The following is a 22,883-nucleotide window of genomic DNA, read 5'->3' as shown; positions in this document are numbered from 1 at the left end:
TTAGAATTTTCTATATCTTTTTCCTGTAAGCAGAGGGGAAGGGCGAAACGTCGCGAGATTTCCTGGGCTTTCTCCGGCACCCCTATGAAATCTCGCCCCTCCCTGCCGCAGGTCTCGCGAGGCTACATCGTTTTCCCTCCCCCCTCCCCGAGCACGATGCCGCGCAGGAATGTGAAAGGCTCCCGCCCGCCGCCATTTTCTTTCTTTCTTGGCAGGCAGCGAGTGGGGCAGGAAGCGGTGGCTGAGCGAGCATGGCGGACTATTCCACGGTGCCCCCTCCTGCTTCGGGCGCGCCCGGGGGAGGCGGCGGCGGAGGTGGAGGAGTGAACGATGCCTTTAAAGACGCGCTGCAGAGGGCTAGGCAGGTGTGTGTGTAACGTGGCTCTGCCAAATCAATGGGCGCTCGGGCTGCGGGGCCCGGAGGCAGCTCCCGACCAGGCCGCGCTGCGGGCTGAGCTGGCGGGCCGCGCCCCGGCGGCGCCTGGCCCTGGGGAGCCCTGAGGAGGGGGCCGCCCCGCCAGGATGCCCCTGCGGAGCGTGGCGGGAGGGGGGGAAGCTTTGTGCCGTCCCCCCTCCGCGCCGCCCGCCCTCCTCAGGCGCGGGCTGGCGGCAGGCGAGCATTTTCCAGTCAGGCCCCGGCTGCCTCCCTCCGCCATCGCCCGCTGCCTGAGCGGCCGCCCGCGGTGCCCCGGCCCGGCCCGAAGGGATCCGCGCCATCGCAGCGCGGCGGGGGCGGGGGGGCGCCCGGCGCGGCCTGGTGCCCGCTACCGGCCTGCGGGGAGGCGCAATCTCGGCCGGCGGCTCGCAGCGCGCCGCCTTATCGGGAGCCCCGCGCCCTGCCGGGCCGAGGGGAGGGCGGGCGGCTCCGCCGCGCAGCCCCGTATTGTGTCCCCCGAGGCGCCCTGGGTGCCCGCTAACCTGCCCAGACCGGTTGGGAGGTGCCGCGGCCTGCGGAGCGAAGGCGGCCGGGGTGGCTTTTCGTTTTTTGTTTTTTTTTTTTGTTTTTAATCCAGAAGCTGTTTTTTTTTTTTTGTAGTTTTGCAGCACGGGCGATGTTCACGTTGTTTCTCAGGCAAAATTTTCTTGTCCGTCTGATAACCGATGACGCTTTTGACAATATTTAAAAAAAAATGTAGCTAGAATTTTTAAGATTTAAAATAGTTTTAGCAGTCAAGCTCTCTGCGGCATATCGCAGGCTTTCTCGAAGTATAGGTAAAATAGGAAAAGTCTCTTCTTAAAAAAAAAAAGTTGCTACAGTTTGAAGAGCAGATTTTTTTTCAGCCAGAGGAAAAAACAGTTGAGTATAGGAAGAAATCCTTAGTAAAGGATGAGTGTAAAAGTCTCCTGAATACGTTGGGGAGAAAAAGGTATCATGGCCGTTTGCAGGACTGTTTCTAGCAGCAACCTTTTATTTACCTTTTTTGAGTGATATTAATATGCGTTGTTTCAAACGCTGACATTGTTCAGAAGACCTGGAATAAATAAGGACTGACTGAATGAATTTCTTCTCGCAACATCTGCTTATGTTTAGATTGCAGCAAAAATTGGAGGAGATGCTGGTACATCAATGAATTCAAACGACTACGGTTATGGAGGACAAAAAAGACCTCTTGAGGATGGAGGTATGCGTTCATTACTGTTGCATTTATTCTTGTTTGGTATGGCTGGGCCACAGAGCCAGAAAGATTGCAGGTGTTTTTTTGTTTTTGGTGTTTTTTTTTTCCATAGTACAGCATAAAAACATTTTGTTCCCTTTATAGATCGCGATGTGCTCTTTCATTTTCAGTTTAATGGGGAAATTTCTTTTAAACCATTGTGCTGTGTAACTGTAATCTGAAGTGAATGTAAGCCCGTTTTAAAATATTTTAAATAAAATTTTAATGCAGTAAAGAGGAAAAGATATGCTGGGGACATGGGCGGATAAATTCATAATTGAGAAATGCTTTTTATACAGGTATGTCAATGCAGTCCCCTGTTGTATAGGGCTCATTACGGCTTGTAAGTTACAATTAGAGCAGGAAGTGGTTACTTTTTTAAATTGAATTGTTTCATATGCTTTGTTATTGCACAGATTCAAATAAACATTTTAATGCATTTCATTGTAAAAGCATAGGACTTTAAAAAAAGACAGGAAAGTAAATTTTCTACCTTGTAGACGTTTTTGCTTGGTCTAATATTTAAGCATATAGCGTGTGTGAACCCTGATAAGATCATACTTAAATCTTTCAACTTGTTGCAGCTTTTTGGATTTGCTTTATATTGCAGTAAAGTTTTCTCCTGAAATGTGTGTGTCCTCTTCTGTCAGCTAGTTTGAACTTAACAGGGTTTGATATGTTTAATATACACACAAAATCCTGACTAAATTGTGGAGAGAAATCTGAGCTTGTTGAAATGTTCTCGTAGGTGTCACGTAAAAGCAATGCCTTTTTCTTCCTTTAAGAGGATTGAAACTCAGTCTACAGATTGTAACTAAGGCTTTATATCAGGAGTTCTTGTGTCCTGTAATAAAGTTTTTTTTCTATTAACGGTGAGGTTTTTAATATACAAAAATGAGCTAATGATGCTTCAGATGATTATATGTAATGTATTCTTTTTATTTTATGTGTAGATGGCTCTTGGACAAGTCCGAGCAGTACAACACACTGGGAGGGAATGCCCTCTCCTTTTAAAGGCAGGAATTTTTATTTATTACCTGTGTTTAGTATGTAAACATGAAATAAACTAGTGGATCTTTCTGGATTGACACAAATATTTCTTGGAATATGTGTCTGAGTTTTTGCTGCACATAAATTATGGTGATTCATATAACCTTTATTTTGGGGTGGGAAGAAAGCATCTGAAGTATATCTTTTCAGATATAGGTTAATTGTGCCTTTTATTCCTTTATTTGTACAAAAAGGATTTGGATGGTAGTGATGTAGTTGCTTTGAATCTGCTTTTTTTTGAAGTTTTATGCTATGAAATGCTTGATATTTGGATAGGGATTTCATATCAATGTTCAGAGTGAGATTGCATTGCTATGTGATATTGTTGTATTTTTAGATGTTTGATCTAGATTTGTGGTCGTTGTCAGAAAACTTTTTTCTTTAAATTGTTGTTAATTTTTGTATGGATTTGATTTTTTTTTTTTAATTGGTTTTTACTATAGAAGCATCATTAGCTTGAGCAACCAACAGAGAGAAACTTTGTTCCTTGTCGTAGTTAAGTTTCAGTGACTGGGTACCTATGAGCAATCTACAGTGTGTTCTGAAAACTGCCTTTTATTAAACCACTTAATAGATATATGGAAGAACCTAACATCTTTTCAGTTATACTAACCAAGTGCTGAGTGTTCGTGAGATTCTTTCTTTTATTCAGATGATCAACTTCCTGAAATTGAGGAAAAAATAAAAAGAAAAAAGAAAAAAAAAAGGGGGACTAAAATGCACTGGAAAGTTACAGTTCACACTAAAAGGTGTAAACACTTCTTGAATTTCTTGGCAAACATTTAAAAAAATCTTAATTTTGCAGATCAACCAGATGCTAAGAAAGTTGCTCCTCAGAATGACTGTAAGTAATTTTTATTTTGTTGCCAGTAAACCTAAACAAGTGTAAAACTTTCAGAACAAGAATTTGAAACAGTAATCTGGTAGGTGGTATTTGGACCAGTGAAATCAAAAGAATGACTCGGTTTATCTCTTAGTTTCTTGAAGCAGTTTGAGTCTACTTTCTAAAACTGACAGAATGTTATGTTAGCCACAGTTGAGAATCCTTTTAACTATGTTTTTATACCATGTAATAACACTTCTTAAAAAATCAACTTGGACCAAAAGTAGATCCAATTAAGTTTATTATTAACCACAGAAAAGACTTAGTTGTAAATAATACTGTTTGTTTGAGTTTAATTTTAACAATATTTGCTTATAGCTTTTGGAAATCAACTACCACCAATGCATCAACAACAAAGGTAAGAGTCTACATCTATACTACATCTCATATACCACTTCACTTTTTACTAAAAAAAGTATCTTAAAAAAATTCTTACAGAAAAGCAATGTTGGTGCATTAGAGAAATACATTATATATAGAGAGAAATATAGTGATATGTTGAAATTCAGCTTCAGCTGTCACAAGCCAAACACCTGAAATAAATCTGATAATATCATGCTGGTTCTATCTTTGTCATAGCAGCCTGTGCCATACATCAAGATTAGCATAAGAAAAATGGGTTGCTCTTATAGTATTTGAGCATAGCTACCATAACCAAAGCTAGGAGCAGGTCTGAAGGGAAAGGGTCAATCCTGTCTTGAAAATAGGAAAGAAATGTGGTGGATTAAAAGAAGGCAAAGTTAGTACAGCTTATTGTTCAGTCAGCTACATCTGGTACAACTTTTTTTCTCCATTCATTTCTTCCATAAACAGCCAAATCCAACTATTCTTCCAATCCTTTGCCTAATTTTGATAAAGGAGATACTGAAATGTGTGTATTTTCAGCATGCTTCAATTGAGATAGAGTTGAAACTTTTTTGATACTACACTGGTCTTCTCACACCTCCCACTTAATAATAAAGAGGATGGAGGAAAACATGTATCAATTCATACTATAATTTAAACTCTTAAGTGGTCACATCCTGTTTTCCACTACTAATAGTATTTATTCACTTTTGTAGCTTGTTGTTTACTTTRAAAATAACCTAGTTTCATTGAAAGCTGTGTTTGCATATGACTTTTAAAATTAGTGGGAGACAATTGTGCTGGGATGGGGGAGGCAATTAACTTCCATCTGTTTTACTGGAAAAGGTATCTAAATACAAAGCTAGTTTGGTCTTTGAATGGTCATTGTTTTCTGTTGCATTTAACCTATACAGGTCTGTGATGACAGAGGAGTACAAAGTTCCAGATGGAATGGTTGGATTCAGTAAGTAGTATGAACATAGTGCTGCAGTATAGTGAGGGATATTAGCAGATGCTGTTAATACAAATTATATCTTTTCTATTTTCTTTTTTCAAGTAATTGGCAGAGGTGGAGAGCAGATCTCACGCATACAGCAAGAGTCTGGATGTAAAATACAGATCGCGCCTGGTAACTATTTCTGGTATATTTGTTGGTAGCAAGTTCAGAAGGCTGATCATTGTTTCTAATTATCTGTATCTTCATTTAAGGTATATTTTAATGTTTTGTGCTAATCCCAATTATTGCAGTCCAAAGAAATGTTGTGATACAATGATTCTTCTTCTACTTTCCAATAGTTTGTGTATCATATTTGGTTTCATGATCTCTTTCTGCCTTAATGCTACTGTTAAATCAGTTTTATTTTATGACCTTCTTAGATAGTGGAGGCCTGCCTGAAAGATCTTGTATGCTAACTGGAACACCAGAGTCTGTTCAGTAAGTAAAACAAATTCCATGTATTACTTAACTGTGCAATACGCTTCCATTTTTTGGATCTAAATATAGCATTTCCCATTTTGCTTCTATTAAAGGCAGTTAAAGAGGCAATCTGGTGACAACTAAATGTATACATACCAAGCTAGKCCCTGAATCTGCAGTCACATCCCTCATGATACTTGTAATTACGAGACAAAAATATGGATATAATTACTAAACTTAAACTTTTYGAAGTCCAGATCCTGTTGTAGATTGTGTTTATCATGCACTGATTTTAGCCTGAGATAAAATGTGTTAGGGTAGTTTTGCTCCTATGCCTTTTGTTGTTTTGTTGTTTTGTTTTTTTCTTTTGTTTGGGCTTTTGGGGGTGTTTTTTTTTCTTTACATGGGTATTTCAGTTGCTGCAGAAAGCTTCATGTACAGTGGAGCATTTAAAAGGCTTTAAGAGATTCTTGCAAGCATTTTTTCCATTTTTCTTATTGCCTCTAGTATCAGTGATGATTTGAACTTGATTCCCTTGACTTCATTTTTTTTAAAGTGTGCCACCCAGAAAGAAACAGTTAATTGTATGTTAAAAAGTAACTTTGTTAACTGGAATTAAGAAAATTACAGTGAAAATGTGAAAATTAGTAATATGTAAGAATAGGAGTTACTCAAGGCCCAGTCCATCAGAGTTCTTAAGTGTGTCTTTGGTATAAACTAATGTGTACCAAAAGTTATGAAAAGTAGTATCTGTGTAATACGAGTTGGCAAAGTGAACTTTCACCCTCTGTGAAGGGTAGAGGATGAAAACTAAGAAAATATTTCTTGTACTGGCATAGAAATTTTCTACTTTGAGTTGACTACTTGAAGACCTATTTATCCTGGCTTTGCTAGGAATGATCTCAAGTGTAGTAARCTTGCTAATTCCTTGTTTGTTAGCTGCTCCCACTTCATTTTTTCAGGTATGGCCTGCAGCTACAAATTTCCCTTTGGGAAAACAGGTGCCAGTCACCTCTTACCTTGCAGCCAAGTAAACTCCTGTTCAAGAAGCCAATTATTTATGGAAATATTCTTTCTAATTATAGCTTATTCTGACCACATATTGGAGGGAAGAGTTTTTAACAGATGTTAGTACTCGTGATTTTACTCAAATTGTGACTGATCTGTGTGGGAGATGAATATATACTTGCTATTGGCCATTATTCTGGTAATGCCTACAAGTACAAATATCCCAACTTTGCATGCTGAATCAAGCAGCAGCTGTGACCATACTTGGTGTTAAAGCTAAGTTTATTTTACATTCTTTTTTTTTTTTTTTTTTGCCTTGTTTATAAAAGTAACATTGAACAGATTTGCCTTAAGATTGGCTGTTTGTAGGTTAAACGGAGGGGAAAAAAAAACTATGTCAAATGGGAGGTTACTTGAATTACTACTCAAACTTAGCGGTATAGGAAGAACTTTTCTGACTTCTAGCTTATTTTTACATACCAAAAAAAATAGTACATTGTAGCTCTTTGAACTCTTCTACCTAACAATGGAATATTTTAAAGGTTAATATAAAGGACAGTGTTTCCGTCTTCTGTTCTGAATGAAGTTTTGCTCTTACATAGCTCTAGGTTCTGGAATGACAGTCATGTTTGAGGAGATGATAACTTTTACATATGTTTGGTAAAGAACCACCTTTTCTTACAGACTGACATTGGCATGCTTTTAGGTCTACCACTTGCTACATTCTATTGGAATTACTTTCTCTTAACARTTTTTAGATTTTGATCTTTTTAAAGTTACTGATAGGATTCATTGAGTCTTTATTGAGTATAAGTAAGAAGAATGATATTTATTCTGCAGAAATTTTTCAACAGATGTTAATTTTTGCAGAGGGCTGTCCTGATGTTCCTATATGAATGTATGGATGTGTACATGTGACAAAGGTTTTGTTTTGTGGGCCTTGATATTTTATCTGACTGAGATAGTGTGTTTCAGTTTAGCTGCAAATTGTGACATCTTTTAAGTAGAAATTGATTTTTCTTTCTAGCAGAACAATATATGCTGTAAACTGATTTTTTAGATGCTTCTTCTCAACCTGCTTCAGCCTAGAGAGAGGTGTTTGATACATTAGAATATCATGATGGGAAGAAACTTGTAACTTCTTCCTTGTTTATTTAGAACTAACAGCTCAGCAGCAGGCCAGGGGAAGAGTGATTTGCTGAACATGTCCGTTTAGGTTGAAGGGAAGTAAAGCAAATGGGAAAATACAGTAGTGAGGTTGGTGACAATGCCTAGAAAAGGGTACAGTTTATAAATGTGATGGTTTCTTATGATTTCATTGTAGAGAATAAAAATGTGTGTGATTCACCTCATCTTTTAGCATGTTGTTTCTATTTCTTCTTTGTTCCCTAGTAATGCTTGAAATACTGGATGCTTTAAGTGGGAGATAGTAATCTTAAAAATAGTTAAAATCCACAAACTTGGCAAAACCAAATGGCCAGGAAAGAGGTAATACCCACCTGTAAAAGGGGCTGCTGAGTTTGTTCACTATTTTGACACTGGAAGAATACACATTGGAAAGAGACCTGGTGTAAAAGAGGCAAAACCACTTCCATAGAGATTCACATCATCTTTGATACAAGATTACTCTTTCTTTAAAGATACTGAGGGAAACTGGACAGTGTGCACTGAAGGATTTGTGATAGGCCCCTAATGCACTTCTCAACTAAGTATTAAGTGAATAAAGCTATTAAGATAATGAAAAAAATGTTTTTTTTTCCAAGCRGAACAAGTGTAGGCAAGCAGTATTTGTAGGAATCACTGTATTCATAAGTGTATATATTCCTTGACAGGTCGGCAAAAAGATTACTTGATCAGATAGTTGAAAAGGGAAGACCTGCACCTGGCTTTCATCATGGTGATGGACCTGGAAATGCAGTCCAAGAAATTATGATTCCAGCAAGTAAAGCAGGATTAGTTATTGGAAAAGGTGGAGAGACAATTAAACAATTACAGGTATATCTGTATTCTTTTTTTAAATGCATGATAATATCAAATCTGGATTTGAGTGGGTATTGACCTCTCTTTTGTCAAATAGGAGCGAGCAGGTGTCAAAATGGTCATGATTCAAGATGGTCCACAGAACACTGGTGCAGACAAGCCCCTTAGGATAACTGGAGACCCTTATAAAGTTCAAGTAAGGAGTCTTTCAGAATTCAGAGGTTTTTTTGTTTTGTTTTTTAACCTGATGTTGCAGTACTTAAATGAAATTTCATTCTTCTTTTAGCAAGCCAAGGAAATGGTGCTGGAGTTAATTCGTGATCAAGGTGGCTTTAGAGAGGTGCGCAACGAATATGGGTCAAGAATAGGAGGAAATGAAGGGATAGACGTAAGCATGGTTGAAAAACTTGTTCRCTGTATTTTGAGATGTTAACATTAAAATGTTAAGCTGGTTAATACCATTGAAAGTTCTTAACCAGATTCCAAAAGTGATTGTGGCATGTAAGTATTACTTAATCATTGCTGAAATGTGCCTTTAAATGGTGTACATCATTCATTTTACATTACCAGCAGTTTCGAACAGCTTTGGCTAGCTGGAGATTTTTATCTTTTTATAAGGAAGCAAATAAGTTTGGTTAAGTATATAATGATGGATGACATTCTAGAACTTAGAGTTTGGCCATTACAGCAAGATCCTTAATTCCACCTCTTATGAAAGTCATGAGATCACAACCATTCATCAGAGGTGAGGCTGGAAGTTTCATCTGCTAGTATCTGTTTTTTAGACCCTTCAGGAATTTTGTTTGTTGACCACGAGAAACATGATRTCCACTGGAATTGTTGCCTTTGTGAGAACTTGCAGTGCATAGGATCCCTTTCTCTTTTGATGCTTTCCGCTAGTATTTGTGAGGTTGTGACTTTTACTGCCAATCTTAAAAAGTTCATATTTCAAAAAGCCTAAAGTGGCACAGGGCTGGCCCTAGTCTGCCATTCTAATACGTGACCCTTGATTTTTGTGAATTTGGTAGGAATATTTGCCTTGTTGACATCTTGAAAAAATTTGTTCTCTTTAAGGTTCCAATACCACGGTTTGCTGTAGGTATTGTGATTGGAAGAAATGGAGAGATGATAAAAAAGATACAGAATGATGCTGGTGTTAGGATCCAATTTAAGCCAGGTTGGTAACATGTCCATATGTTTCTGTGGATGGGTATAAATTTACTGGTTTACATATACTGGAATAAGATTGTTTTTATTCCAGATGATGGAACAACTCCAGATAGAATAGCCCAGATCACAGGGCCTCCAGATAGATGTCAACATGCTGCAGAAATTATTACAGATCTTCTTCGAAGTGTTCAGGTTGGGTAATGCTTATGTTGTTTTCCATCTAAAAACTCCTGCCTGCTTTTAGAAAGACTTGAAATTTAAAAAATCAATGTATAAATAAAAAAAAAAAAGGCATCCTTTGAAGTAGCTTCAAAGTTCAGTCTGATTTATGAATGCTTTTCCAGTTATGATTTTGGAAGTGGCAGGATCGCAATGGTAATACTGGTTCAAAGTCATTGTGGTACTTAATCTGGCTGTTTGGAGCTGCTTTTTCTATTGCTGTGTATTAATAACTAATATGCTGCTACTTTTAATTGTTGTTTAGAAGATGGTTTTGAATGCTCATAGTGAGGTTACAGGCCCCACCACTGCATTCACAGAAAGCAGACAGTAATGGTATCTTTGTAAAACTTATTTTSTGCTTTCTTCTCTTTCCTTTCTTTCTTCATCTTTCATATGCAGAGTTGTATAGATCACATCTTTAGAAGTGTGATTTGTGTTTTAGAAATGATACTACTTCAATGTAACCATCTGAAGTAACGTTAGATTTTTGTTATTAAACGATGAGATTATTCTAAGAAAAAAGTAAAGTAAGCAGTTGGCATTAATGATTTATTTTCAGGAGGTTTTTATAGAATATGCTTATTTGTGGTTTTTTTGCTTTCAGGCTGGTAACCCTGGTGGACCGGGACCTGGTGGTCGAGGAAGGGGTAGAGGTCAAGGCAACTGGAACATGGGGCCTCCTGGTGGATTACAGGAGTTCAATTTTATTGTTCCCACTGGCAAAACTGGATTAATCATTGGCAAAGGCAATATATCTTATATATATGTGTGTGTGTATATATKCATATTTTAAAAGCTTTAAGCTTTTCCATTTGTACAAATAGAGAGAAGTTTCAAGAGAAGCCTTTGCGAAGAGTTTCATATACAACAGAGGAACATAATCCAGCTAAATCATAATACTCCTAATAACCTTTTTGGAAGGAAAGATTTTTCCTCCTCAAAGCTCATACTCTGGTAGTTAAAAGTCAAGAACCACTCAATTTATAACTCATGTGTTTAAAAGTAGTAAATACTAAGTTATATTGTAGTGTTTGGTAGATTCTTAGATGTTGTTGTGTATTATGAATAACTTGCAATTGATATTATTTGATTAGACTAGTGTTATTGCATCTGTAATTATCTCTTAAAACTAATTTTCACATATTCCAGTGAATATCTTTTACAGTGGAATGCTGTAGCAATTTTTTTATGATATCAAAATAATCACTTATCAAAGAATTTCATCTTTAAAATATTTTAATTTATTGTATGCTCCTAAATGAAATGCTTGAGTTACCTTAATCTTTTGTTTGTTTGTAATGTGTTTTCCAGACACAACAAATAGGCTGTCGTAGCTCAGTTCTTGGCCTGGAAGGTTGATTTTAAAAAAGCCAATGACCTCTGTTTGTAAACTATATGCCTACTAATGATACAAGTAACTTCTCAGAAACCTGTAAGAGGAGAAACTAGTTTAGGGAGTTTATCTTTTGAGTTTGAATGCACTACAAAAAATGTGAGCCTTACAATCTGCTCAGTTTCAGTTTTTTTGTCATCTGTGCTTAATTACTGTTTTCTAGGGAGCTTAGGCTTTAAGGTTGCCTTTATTGAGAACTGCAGGTATTGGTTGTTCATGTCTAATTTCACATTTTTACATGAATGGAAAAAAGCAGGCAGCATTGCAGGAATTATTTACTGGTTTTTCTGAATAACAAAATTCTGGTCTAATTTAAAATATATATATTTTTACTGGTTTATTGCAAACAAGGTTCTAACTACACTAAAGGGAAAGTTCTTTCTTTTATTATTAGAATGTTCTTACATGGCTCATAAAAATAGGTCACTTCAGTTCTGTATCTTCCAATTTCCATGTAGTTCATTATTCTGATTTAAATCTTAGTATTTTTGTTTTACTGCATGTCATGAAAGTTGTATGTTGTATTGTAGGTGGTGAAACTATCAAAAGTATAAGCCAGCAATCTGGTGCTAGAATAGAACTTCAGAGAAATCCCCCACCTAATGCAGATCCAAACATGAAGATGTTTACTATCCGTGGAACACCCCAGCAAATAGATTATGCACGACAACTTATAGAAGAAAAGATTGGGGTGAGTATATAGCCGTATATTCTTTTATTATTATAACTAAACAGAACAGGAAGTGAGGCTTTTTTGTGGAGAATTTTTTTTTTCCATTTTACTCCCCAATTACCTCATCAGATAATAAATTGATAATGGTAAATAGTAATAGTAAATCTGGGTTTAAAGTGATAAAAACATAACCACTAATCTGCATTTTTGTTGGTACGGTAAAAGAAGCAAAAACTTGAAATAGAAAAAAAATTTATTCCATGTTATTTTTTAATATAACTTAGTATATTTCTCAATGCTGCATTCTAGAAGATAGCCACTTTGTTGTGGATAATGAAAATATTTGACAACTATGAAGATATCCTGGATATCCTAAAACTGCTAARTTATGTGGTTAATGTTTCAATCTTAATATGTTCAGGTGGATATCATCTGCAACCCAAGTATATGCTCCAAATTCATTGCAGTTTTGTTTCTGTGTATGCATGTAATCAAGTTTACTTCCTGTTTTTTGCAACTGAACTTACTCATTGGTTTAGTATGTAAGATTAGTCAGATTTAAATGTATCAATTTATTTTTAAAAAATTATGCTCTTTGCTTTCTTAAATACAACTTGTGGGGAAAAAACATGTTTATTTGTAGAATTCTTTAATTCAAAGAATTAAACTTGTTTTGAATTGTAACTTAAAACTGTAAAGGTAACCGCTTACTGATGGTGCAAAACTTCTATTTTACCTGTTTGGGTTACAAGTATTCACTTTTTTGGGTTTTTTTTACCTTGTAACATCTAAGAGTGTGAAAGTCAGTCATGTGGTCTTACATTTATTAACAGCCCATAAACGTGAGAATTTTTTTATTATATGAGAACTTGGATTTTTTTTTTTAACTTAATGTTATGTGATTATAAAGCATTTCCCTGAGGAATGAGGGGAAGGGTTGGACTGGAGCATTACTTTGCTTCATTAAGAAGCACTGCAAGATAAATGCAGCTATTTGTTACTACGGCCAAAGCTGCTTTAACTCCACCTATTCTCTAGCTAGCCATAAGCCAAATAAATTGACCTTCAGAAAGAATGGCTTCTCCAGGGAATTGTCTTTTTTTAAGAATCTGAATAAAACCTTCTAGATGATACTTTTAAGTAGTTTGGATTTAGAATTTTAAATTGCAGGGAAGTGGAGGACTTCAGGGTTTATTTTTCGTCTATGTGCTATTATTGTTGCAGGGTCCAGTTAATCCACTGGGTCCACCAGTTCCCCATGGACCCCATGGTGTTGTTCCTGGGCCGCACGGACCTCCTGGTCCACCAGGTCCTGGTGCTCCTATGGGACCATATAACCCTGCTCCTTACAATCCAGGGCCTCCTGGTCCTGCACCTCAGTAAGTATTGCTTCAGCTAGCTGTTTTTTGTAGGGTAACCCTGGGACTGGTTTTCACTGTATATTGTTTTTTTTGGTTTTTGTTTAATAGTGGTCCTCCAGCCCCATATGCCCCACAAGGATGGGGAAATGCTTATCCACACTGGCAGCCACCAAATCCACCAGATCCAGGTAAGAAATGGTGCACAGTTACTGTGGCATGGATATACTTTCAGTAAATACATTCTGTCCTTAAAAGCATATGCATTGTATGTTTTGAGGCTTTGCATTTTCTTCTGAAACACATCTTACTAGAATCCTTTTTTCCCCCCCCCCCCTTCTCCCCCCCCTTCTCTCTTTCTCCCCTGTACCTGTTTATCATTTCTCAAGACTGGGAGTTCTTTTTCTTAATTCCAGTTTCCTGAAGTTTTAGTTCTCTTCCTTTTATTTAAGTTAGATCCTGTGCTTGGACTAGAGCAAGTGGGGAAACTGTGCTGCAGTTAAGAAGGCATGGTAAGGCCAGATGGTTGAGGCATTTGCACCTCTGCAGTGTCTTTGAGGTAGAACTTCTTCAGAACTTTAATCAAAAGATTTTGATTTAAGTTGTAATGAAGTAAGTATTTTCTGATAGCCACTGGTCCTGATGCATCTTTCATTAGTGAAGAGTAGTAGTTTTTCGGTAGTCGTTACAATCTAGAGTTCTTCTATTTGTGTTGTTTGTGTCTTCCTTTCTCTTTTCTTGGTGAAGAACTGCCTTTAGTTGCAGTTCCCAAACTTTTATGGTAGCTCTCTGTGCATTCAGTTTAATATTTAAAAATGTCTGTTACCAGTATTTGAAGGTAGAATGAATCAAAGTGATTTGACTTGAGACTTTTAGTAGGCTGAGATTTGATTTAATCCAAAACCACTGACAAAGTTGGAGCCTTTTTCATTACCAACTCTTAATTTTTTAATAAAGCAATTTATCTACATAAAGATCTGTAAAAATGGCAAATATTCATCTTAGTGTCTGTTTTTACTTCAGATTCTCTGATAAATGTTCCTCTTGTAAATCTATTTCATTTTTCCATATGCAGTTGGAATCAGTTGGTCTTTTGACTAACACTTATATGAATGAGTTTGGTACAGATGTGTTTACTTGCATGTTTCAGTGAAACAAAAGGGCAATTATAGTCTTTTTTCAGAGATGTTTTCTTCTGAACCATGCTTGTATCTTGTCAATTGAAAGTGGAGCTAGTAACTGCAGTCAGATTTTCTTTTGAGATTTTTGGTGAATCCCTGCTGTGTGGGCTTCTAGAGCAGTAGCTTTGATATGTGGAAGTAACCTTATAACAGTATGTGTTAGTTTTATGTTAGATGAGGCTGTGTAGGGTCATTGCAGTTTTGTAATGAGCAAAGATACGATGTTTTCTGTTCATTCCAAGGTGTTCAATAGATGTGGTTCCTCTTGCTTTGCATTGTGTTCAATAACAAAACATGTTCAGCTAGGTTTGTGACTGCTTGTCCTGGATGGAAGCATCCCTATAGCAGACATGATAGTTATCCTTTGACAGTTTTCTGCCTGCCCAGAGCGTTAAAACTGCTTAAATATACCATTGTCACTGCAAGCAGTGTAATTAGAAAAAGAAACTGCATGTTAACATTGTTTTCAATATGCTGATATTACTGTATGCATTGTAAGTGGTTACATCTAACTTTTCTTGTATTTCATTTAGTAGTAATTTGTTCTGGGTTTTTTCTTCCAGGGTGTGTGGGCTCCCCACCACCACCCCCGAATGCCTTTTCCAGTGGATTACTTCTTTCTCTTCAGTTTGCCAATCCTTTACCTATTTTTTGTTCTGGGGGGAGGGAATACGCTTTCAACCACATTATCCATCCAAATTATCAGTTTTACCCTCATGTGAAATTTTTTCATCAGTTTGCTCCATTTATTTGCAGATATTTTCATTTTTTTAAGGATGCAGGTCTTGTTATAGAACACTATCTTCTCTAATAAAATAGAAGCATGTTTTTTATGGATTGCCAATCTGTTAATATAATCCACCTGTGTGTGGTTCTACAGGGAGAGTAAACTTTTTAACAGATGCATGTGAAAAAATCAGAGAAATAAAACTGTAGGAAGCAGCGTCATTAGACTTACTAGATTCAGTTAAAAATAAGGGGAAGATTGGAGATAGCTACAGAAGATACAAGTGTTGCTATCATCATATGTTAGACTAAAAAGCTGCAAGTGAACAATAAGGCCTTATAGTCGTGGATGGGAATTCAGGTTCTTAAAATACTATGTATTTCTGTATTTTACTGTTATCTTAAGGTTTAAATGACAAAAATTGCAAATACCTAGTAAGATCTGTATTCCTCTGTTTCAGAAAAATGTATTTGGGATGCCTGTGCTTGCATCAGTGGTATTAGTGTGAGATTATGAAAAGTAAAACTTTAAATTGTTTGGTGCTAGAATGATTCATTGTTACTGCCATTCAGTAAAATGGCCATTTAAATAAACTTGAAAATCTGTTTCTGTTCATCATCTTTAAAAAAAAAAATTAGTAAAAGTTGTTGTAGTAGTAAGGATTCTATAAAGATTTTTATCTCGGCACCTCTATAAAAATTACTTTGTACTGTACTCTGTTTTAAACTTGATAGTTTGTGTTAGAAAGAAAAGATACTTACAAGGTTGAACTGGTTACTTGATTTAGATGAACTTTTTCCGTGGAGGAAAATAAGAGTGCTTAGAACACTGTTAATTGAAATCAACTCTCTGTTCATACCACTTTTATAATTGTTTGTTTTATTTCACAGGCAAGCCAGGAACAGATCCCAATTCAGCCGCATGGGCAGCTTACTATGCTCACTACTATCAGCAACAAGCACAGCCGCCACCTGCAGCCCCTCCTGGTGGACCAGCTACAACCCAAACTAATGGACAAGGTAAAACAGTTAAACTTTTTATTGTTGGAGGGGAGAGGTCCCTCTTTACCCAATATGTAAGACAATAATAAACTTATTGTAAGGTAGCCAGTTTCCTTGGAAAACCCTTGCTTACAGTCTTCAGCATTGCTTTTAGTACAATTCCATAGAGATATTTCCCTGCCATTTGATCTGAATTAATTGCATCTACTTTCTGCAGTTACAGTTAAAAGTAGAATGAGCCAAACTCTTATTGTTACTTGTTTAAACAGTTGCATCACTTTAAATGGTTTAGGAAAATTACTGCTTTAGTTGTACTACTATAACTTTTGCGTCTGGATGAAATCTCAAACTTAAATTTTAGGTAGTCGTTTTGTACTGTATGTGAGTGGTATGCACTTCCTAAATCCTGAAAACACAATAAATTTTTGTGATTTCTTTTAGTGTGGCGGGTTTTTTCATTTTTGGTTTTGGGGCTTTGTTTTGTTTTATTTTTTGTATTTGTAGTAGCTTGTAGCAGATAGGATTTTCAGTGTCAGAATTGAGTGTCATTATTTGGGCTTGTTATCAATGTTCAGGTGGTTATTTGTATGTTTTTCTATGTACAAAACCTAAAAATAGAAGTCTTATTTTAACAATTTTTTAAATATATATTTATATTTTTTTATATAATTCAGGAGATCAGCCAAATCCAGCACCAGCAGGGCAGGTTGACTATACCAAGGCATGGGAAGAGTACTACAAAAAAATGGGTATGTGTGCATGTTTTTCTGTTGTTGCAAAGTTGTTAGAGGAGACTTCCATATCTCATCTGAGATTTTTACAAAACAAAGTTCCCCATCCATCTGTCTTCGGAATTATAGTACTAAAAGCCCTGAAGTTTGCTGAAAAACAGACTTCTTAGGTTTAAGGCATTCTTGTATTCGTATCAGCTTTGGAAAAATACTTTGTAGCTGAAGATGAGTTGGTATCATGTGAAACACCTACACTTGATCACTGGGAAACAGTACCTTTTAGGTCTTTCCATTTAAATATTTTTAATGTATATTTTTAAGTTTCGGAGTTCAATTTTGATCTGTTTTTTTATTAAGCTGTTTTTGTGTTTGGTAGTTGTGTTACCTAATGCTCTTAAGGTTACACATACTTATTTTTTTTTCTTGTAATTTTTGCTTTATATGATCATGTTGTTAAAGTTTCATGACTAGCTTTCATTTATATCATATGCCCTTTGCAATGTTTAAGAGCTGCGTTTAAACCACAGTTTATATATTGCTGATAGCTTTTTGAGTTTATATTGCTTGAACTAACTTTTTAAGTGAAATGTATTTGCATGCAAGTTAATTGTTTTATAATTTACTGAATAAGGAAAGAATACATGGTCTTGATGCATTGGCCAAAGGTGCTGTTATCTTTTAAATCAGAATGCCTTGTAGGTCAATATTTTGACCATATTGTCCTCCCGTAGATATTGTAGGTGGTTTAAATTTGTATACTGAAGACCAGTGGACTTACGAATACTTGAACTTTTTCTGGTATCTGTCTGACCAGACATAAAGCAGCATCTGGTTTGGGGTTTTTGTCCTCTTCCACCTGCTCCCCCTTTCTATCTTGCTGTATTAAAAAGCAGAATTAGGACATAAGGTGAATAGCATGTTTTATTTTTCTTTTCAGCATTCAACCAGGTTGATCCCAGACTGTTTGCCAGGACATACTGACTTTATTTTAGCATAGCAGAAGTGATAAAATGAAACGGGAAAAATGATTTTGTTTGAAGAATTGTATGTCAGACTATGAAGATTGCAATAGAACTCCCAAACACTCTTAAGATTTGATGGGCCTTTCCGTTCTTTCTCTTCCTTGTTAACTACTTAATGTCTCTGCTAGCTCAGTTCACGTTCTTGAACACAGAGTACTAGGGCTTTTTATTTTGCTTTTTTTAAGAATAATTAAATTTGTTGACAAGGGCTCTAATTTGTCACTTCTGGAAAAGAAAGTCTAGGTTACTTCAGCTGATGTTTTCTCTGGTTATGTACCAGCTAGTGAAAGGTGTTGAGATGGAGTTTTGAGGATTAAGTCCCAAAAGGAATTTGTCTGCCTCTTTTTGGCTCAGTGAGAGATGTAAAGAATTGCTCTTAAAATGTTAAATAGATAAAACCCGAGAGAGCAAATCAGTGAGAGGAAAAACAGAAAAGCAGTTCTCATCTTCATTTTTTTTTTCTTCTAGTTTAAATCAGGTCCTTTCCCTGGAAGGAGAACTCTTGATGTTTGGACCTTTATAACTTGAATATGTAAAGCATGAGAATTTTCTGCTTCTTCAGAATGTTAAAAATTTTGAGATGAAGGATACCATTTGTATTAAGATGCAGTTAAAGAGGATGAAGTGAAGAAGTGAGGTAGAAAGGCAAAGATTCCCCATTTAGCTTTAAATCAACTCTAGGTGGTGCTTCTTCCCTGTCCCTTAACAACAACGTTAGGAAGTGGGAGAGCTGACAAATGGGAAGGCGCACTCTCAACAAATTGTTGCGGTCTTCAGGCTCTCAGATAAAATTCACATTATTTGCACTTTCTGTAGTGCTGCAATGTTAATGTCGCCGGTAACTCATTGTGGAAGGGGAAAGGTAGGAAGTACAGGAATTATTTGAGATTTTTCACAGTGCAGATAAGAATTTTAATGACAGCTCTGTGTGCAATTATCTATGCTGTTTCAGAGAACTGAACTCCCTCAACTTCTAAAGCCCAAGTAGTTTTATTTTTGCTACTGAAGAAAACTAGCCTTGATAATCCATGTGGCAAGTTCAATATCAGTAGTACCAAGTTGAGCAAGTTGGATGTGATACTGCAATTGGCACTTGAGATTTTTTTCAAGTAGAATTTTGAGACTGTTAGGTGTGAATGACCAACTAGACTAAGCATAGGAAACAGTTTTTTTTTGGGGGGGGGGTATAATAACAGCAACATGAAAATAGCTTGTTTCCAACTCAGAAATGTAGTGGCAAAATCCATCCTTTTTCAGGTTCTTAATTTATTCTGGGAGTATTGCTTGAGTGCTAAATACAATTAAAATAACAAAAATTAGACTGAAGTAATTAAATTACTTTCACGCACCGTTAACTTACTGTTCATGGATCTTGTAGGTGTCCTGAACTCTCTCTTTGCTTGGTACTCCATAAATTCACAGAAAACTTGTTTTAAATTTCCCTTCAGTATTACCAGCTAATAACACTGCTTTCAGTTAACTCTTGAAGATATATAGATGCTGTTATCTTCAATTGAAGACATACTATTTTTTCTCCCTACGAGAGTTGAAATAAATTTACATAATTGGGGCCTATAAAGCTCCCAAGGATAAGTTTCCACTAAACATGAAGACAGATTTCAGTAAATGATCTATACATTATCATAGGAGTTTGTATATCTATCACTTAATCTTTCTAAAATGTGTAGGATTGGCTCTTTAATTAAAGGATTCCATAATAAAATAGTGGAAGTGTTCTTTAAAGATTCCTCTGCTGTATTAGGGGAGGGGAAAAGAAAAGCTTTCTTCTTGCTAAAATCACCACTCATGATTGAGTAATGGAGGAACTGTAGAATCATGTGGCATTTTCTCTCTTGAGAAGTATTCTGTTTCTCTTATATTTCCATATATGTAGTTTATCAGTCTTGCTTAATAAGGTGTTCCTGGTTAATCTGGACGTTGATGAGCACGTACAGTTTCAGTGCAGTTCTGAACGCTGAGAGGAGGTTTTGGGCAGGCTGCTGAGTTCCATGTGCAGGCTCAGAATCCCTTGCAGTACTTGGTAGGGCAACAGTGCAACTAAAATAGTCACTTTTTTTTTCTAATCTGTTCGAGAAAAGGAATTCAATAGACATCCAATTTTGTACATTTGATAATTACTTGAATTTCAGCACCACCTTGGGGTAACTGCTTAAATGCTGAAAGATTCTCATGTCACAATGTACAAAAATGCCTTAGCTTTGACATAACTTATGTCAGACATAGCTACTAATTTGTAAATGGAATTGTGATTTCACCGTTTCATAGTGAACTTGCAAAAAATGTATCCTGGGATAATTTATAATGCTATTAAAGACCATTTTGGTTAAAATTATTGACTGGAAGTGTAAATCCTGCCATGTTGCTCATACATCAGACATTGTGTGGTTTCAGCTCTTAAGATTTGAAGAAATTTGAGTTAGTTTTTCTATGATAACAGTTGCTTTACTGTGTAACCCACAAACTGATGGAGAAGTTGTTTCTGTTTTGTTTTTAAACAAGTGCTATCTACCAAGTAAGTGGAAAACCTAACTATGTGAGTTCCATATATGGTTGGAAAATGGAAGATTCTATTCTGAATGCATTCAGGGTAGTGCTTTGCCAAATGTTCAGACTCTTTGCCTCGCACATTATTTTAGAGAGGATTGGGAAAATGCATGTCAATAAATGCTGAATTTTCTTCTTTGCCTCGCACATTATTTTAGAGAGGATTGGGAAAATGCATGTCAATAAATGCTGAATTTTCTGTGTAAAAGTTTTTTTTTTTTTTTTTTTTTAATGCTTACATCTGATATCCTAGACAGTTTGCTAGAATGTTTTGATACTCGTGTTCCTTATAAGGTTCCTCAGTGATCTTCAGTCTGAATAAAAGTTGACAGATGCTGGTCTTTCCAAGGTGAATTGGTTTCATTCAGGAACCAAAACTGAGCCCTCTCTCATTAGGAAGCTGCCACTTTTTTGATGATAAAAGATCAGATTTGGTGCCTCATCTCAGAAAAGGAACGTGCAGCTTGCATGATTCCATTTTACTTGGATTTATTTGAAGTAGTGTGATCGGATGTGGTGTTTTGTTCCTTTTTTTCTACTCTAGTATCCTAATCCTGACTTTCTTTTCTAAAAAACAAAGTTTTAACCCCTTGAGAATGTAGACTACAAAAATATGGCATTTCAGTGTTTTGTTTGGGAAGTTTAAGTAGCTGTTTATATAGACTGCTTCATTTTAGGCCCTTCTGTCTGGATGTATTCAAGCCTGAGCACAGATGCATGAGTAGAGAGAGCTGTTCCGCTAATAGTCGTGGGTATTCTTTGCAGTGGTAACTGGCAAAGCAGCTTTGACATAAGAATTCACGAAGATGATATTGGTGATTCTGGAGTGTTTTGTATGTTTCTGAATTAAGAGAAGGGAAAAAGAAGCAAAGATGTCTGGGACAAACTTCCTTGGGTAAATAATGTGGCTGAGGTTTTAAATGTTGACTATAATATTTTTTGGATACATTAGAGTCCTGTTGTATTTTTAGCATCCTTATAAAGTTTTTGCGTTGCAACTTGATTTTGTTGGGAAGACTGACAGTTGTCARCTATAAGTCTAGGGTTTTGTGTATGTGTACTGTTATTCCTAGAGGCTTGGAACTTGAGTGAGGGTTTGAAGGAGAAGTTGCAGGACTGTCTTCTGTGGTAGAATAAAGGGTTAACAAAAATAAACAATCTGCATTAATCCAGGACTTGCATTAAGGATGTCAAAATTGGGAGAGTTAATAAATTAGCATCTGGTGAATTATTTAATGCAGCCTGTACAATAAGGTAAAGTCAGTCTAGGCAGATGTCCAAAAGTGATCTCCCTTGTTGAACTGTATTTTAATTTAATTGCTTGTTCCAAGTTGGTTTAGACCAGCATGCTTAAAGACTTTTGTTCTGGAACATGATTCAAGAAGGTGGAAACACCTGTCCTTATTATGCATCTTCAGTTTCTCCTTACATGGGAATCATTACATGAAAGTAGGGTGAGTGGTTAGACCGAAAAGGGCAGTCACAAAATTATTCAAAATCTTGRGAGAAATATTACAAAAAGCAAGGTAATGTTTGTTAGCAGTGGGATTATTTTTAATTTTTCTCATCTTTATTGCAGCAACAAAGCTATACTATATAATTCTAATTACCTGTAGGTCAAGCAGTTCCTGCGCCTGCTGGGGCTCCGCCAGGTGGTCAACCAGATTATAGTGCAGCATGGGCTGAGTACTACAGACAACAGGCAGCGTATTACGCCCAGACGAGCCCGCAGGGAATGCCACAACATCCTCCAGCACCACAGGTATAAAGTTTGTTAAGTACTTTTTGGCTGGCTTCTGTTTGAGTGATTATAGATATTTTTTTGCATGTCTCCTGCTTTGTTACCTTTGGAGTATGCATCTTTTTTTTTCTAGCAAAATAACTATCAGAATAATTAATAAATGACTTTGTTTTACCTGATAACTTGAGTTCTGTCCATACGTTTGGTGATTTTGATTTTTTTTAAAAAAAAGAAAAACTTTCTCCTCCCAGGGTTTTGAAAACCATGCAAGAAGCCACCACCATTTACATTAACCAATTTTTCTTTCTTAAAGGCTTCACTCCTGAGTTAGCTCGATTTAAAGGATTTTCTTTAACTTTTTGTGTATCTCTTATGTATCTCTTCTGCACAGGGCCAATAATAAGAAGTGGACAATACAGTATTTGCTTCATTGTGTGGGGGAAAAAACCTTTGTTAAATGTATGGATGCAGACGCCTTGATGAAGATCTTAATTTTGTTTGGTTTAAAAAATAGTGTTTTTGAAAATGTACAAAATATCTATCACTACTGATAGGAGGTAATATTTCTGTGTAGAAATGAAAAATGGTTTGTTTTTAGTATTAGTGTAGATGTACACATTCCAGCAAATGTATTTGCGATTATTATGTGGTCAATGCTTTGTGATATAAATGTACTTTTTCAATGTATACTTTATCACTTTTAAAATGCCTGTTTTGTGCTTTACAATAAATAATATGAAACCTCCTGTGTCGGTAAGTTG

General features: G+C 36.4%; 1 protein-coding gene across 11 annotated transcripts in view; it reads left to right on the top strand.

The window, feature by feature from the left end:
• The first annotated feature begins 132 nt into the window (after positions 1-132).
• The window catches only part of FUBP1 (far upstream element binding protein 1), a 42,556-nt gene continuing 19,805 nt past the window's right edge, over positions 133-22,883 (top strand). For 6 of the 11 annotated variants that reach the window (XR_003256842.1, XR_003256840.1, XR_003256839.1 and 3 more), the window contains exons 1-20: positions 134-365; positions 1,532-1,622; positions 2,609-2,671; positions 3,511-3,549; positions 3,907-3,946; positions 4,848-4,897; positions 4,991-5,062; positions 5,311-5,368; positions 8,191-8,353; positions 8,436-8,534; positions 8,625-8,726; positions 9,413-9,515; positions 9,600-9,700; positions 10,335-10,476; positions 11,654-11,814; positions 13,021-13,175; positions 13,266-13,345; positions 15,953-16,081; positions 16,738-16,812; positions 21,998-22,143. Coding sequence is in view for 7 of the 11 variants with exons in the window: in XM_026086750.1 (XP_025942535.1) it covers positions 252-365; positions 1,532-1,622; positions 2,609-2,671; positions 3,511-3,549; positions 3,907-3,946; positions 4,848-4,897; positions 4,991-5,062; positions 5,311-5,368; positions 8,191-8,353; positions 8,436-8,534; positions 8,625-8,726; positions 9,413-9,515; positions 9,600-9,700; positions 10,335-10,476; positions 11,654-11,814; positions 13,021-13,175; positions 13,266-13,345; positions 15,953-16,081; positions 16,738-16,812; positions 21,998-22,143 (1,983 nt within the window). In the remaining 4 variants the exon portion in view is untranslated. Of the gene's footprint in view, positions 366-1,531; positions 1,623-2,608; positions 2,672-3,510; positions 3,550-3,906; positions 3,947-4,847; positions 4,898-4,990; positions 5,063-5,310; positions 5,369-8,190; positions 8,354-8,435; positions 8,535-8,624; positions 8,727-9,412; positions 9,516-9,599; positions 9,701-10,334; positions 10,477-11,653; positions 11,815-13,020; positions 13,176-13,265; positions 13,346-15,952; positions 16,082-16,737; positions 16,813-21,997; positions 22,144-22,513; positions 22,871-22,883 lie in introns of those variants that run through there. The other 5 variants (XM_026086749.1, XM_026086751.1, XM_026086754.1 and 2 more) reach the window with 5 other exon arrangements.

This window comes from Apteryx rowi, unplaced genomic scaffold (assembly GCF_003343035.1).
Source record: "Apteryx rowi isolate R43461 unplaced genomic scaffold, aptRow1 scaffold_7, whole genome shotgun sequence".
Taxonomy (NCBI): Eukaryota; Metazoa; Chordata; class Aves; order Apterygiformes; family Apterygidae; genus Apteryx; species Apteryx rowi.
Note: the sequence above shows the minus strand (reverse complement) of the source record. Positions and strands in the feature narration are given on the sequence as shown.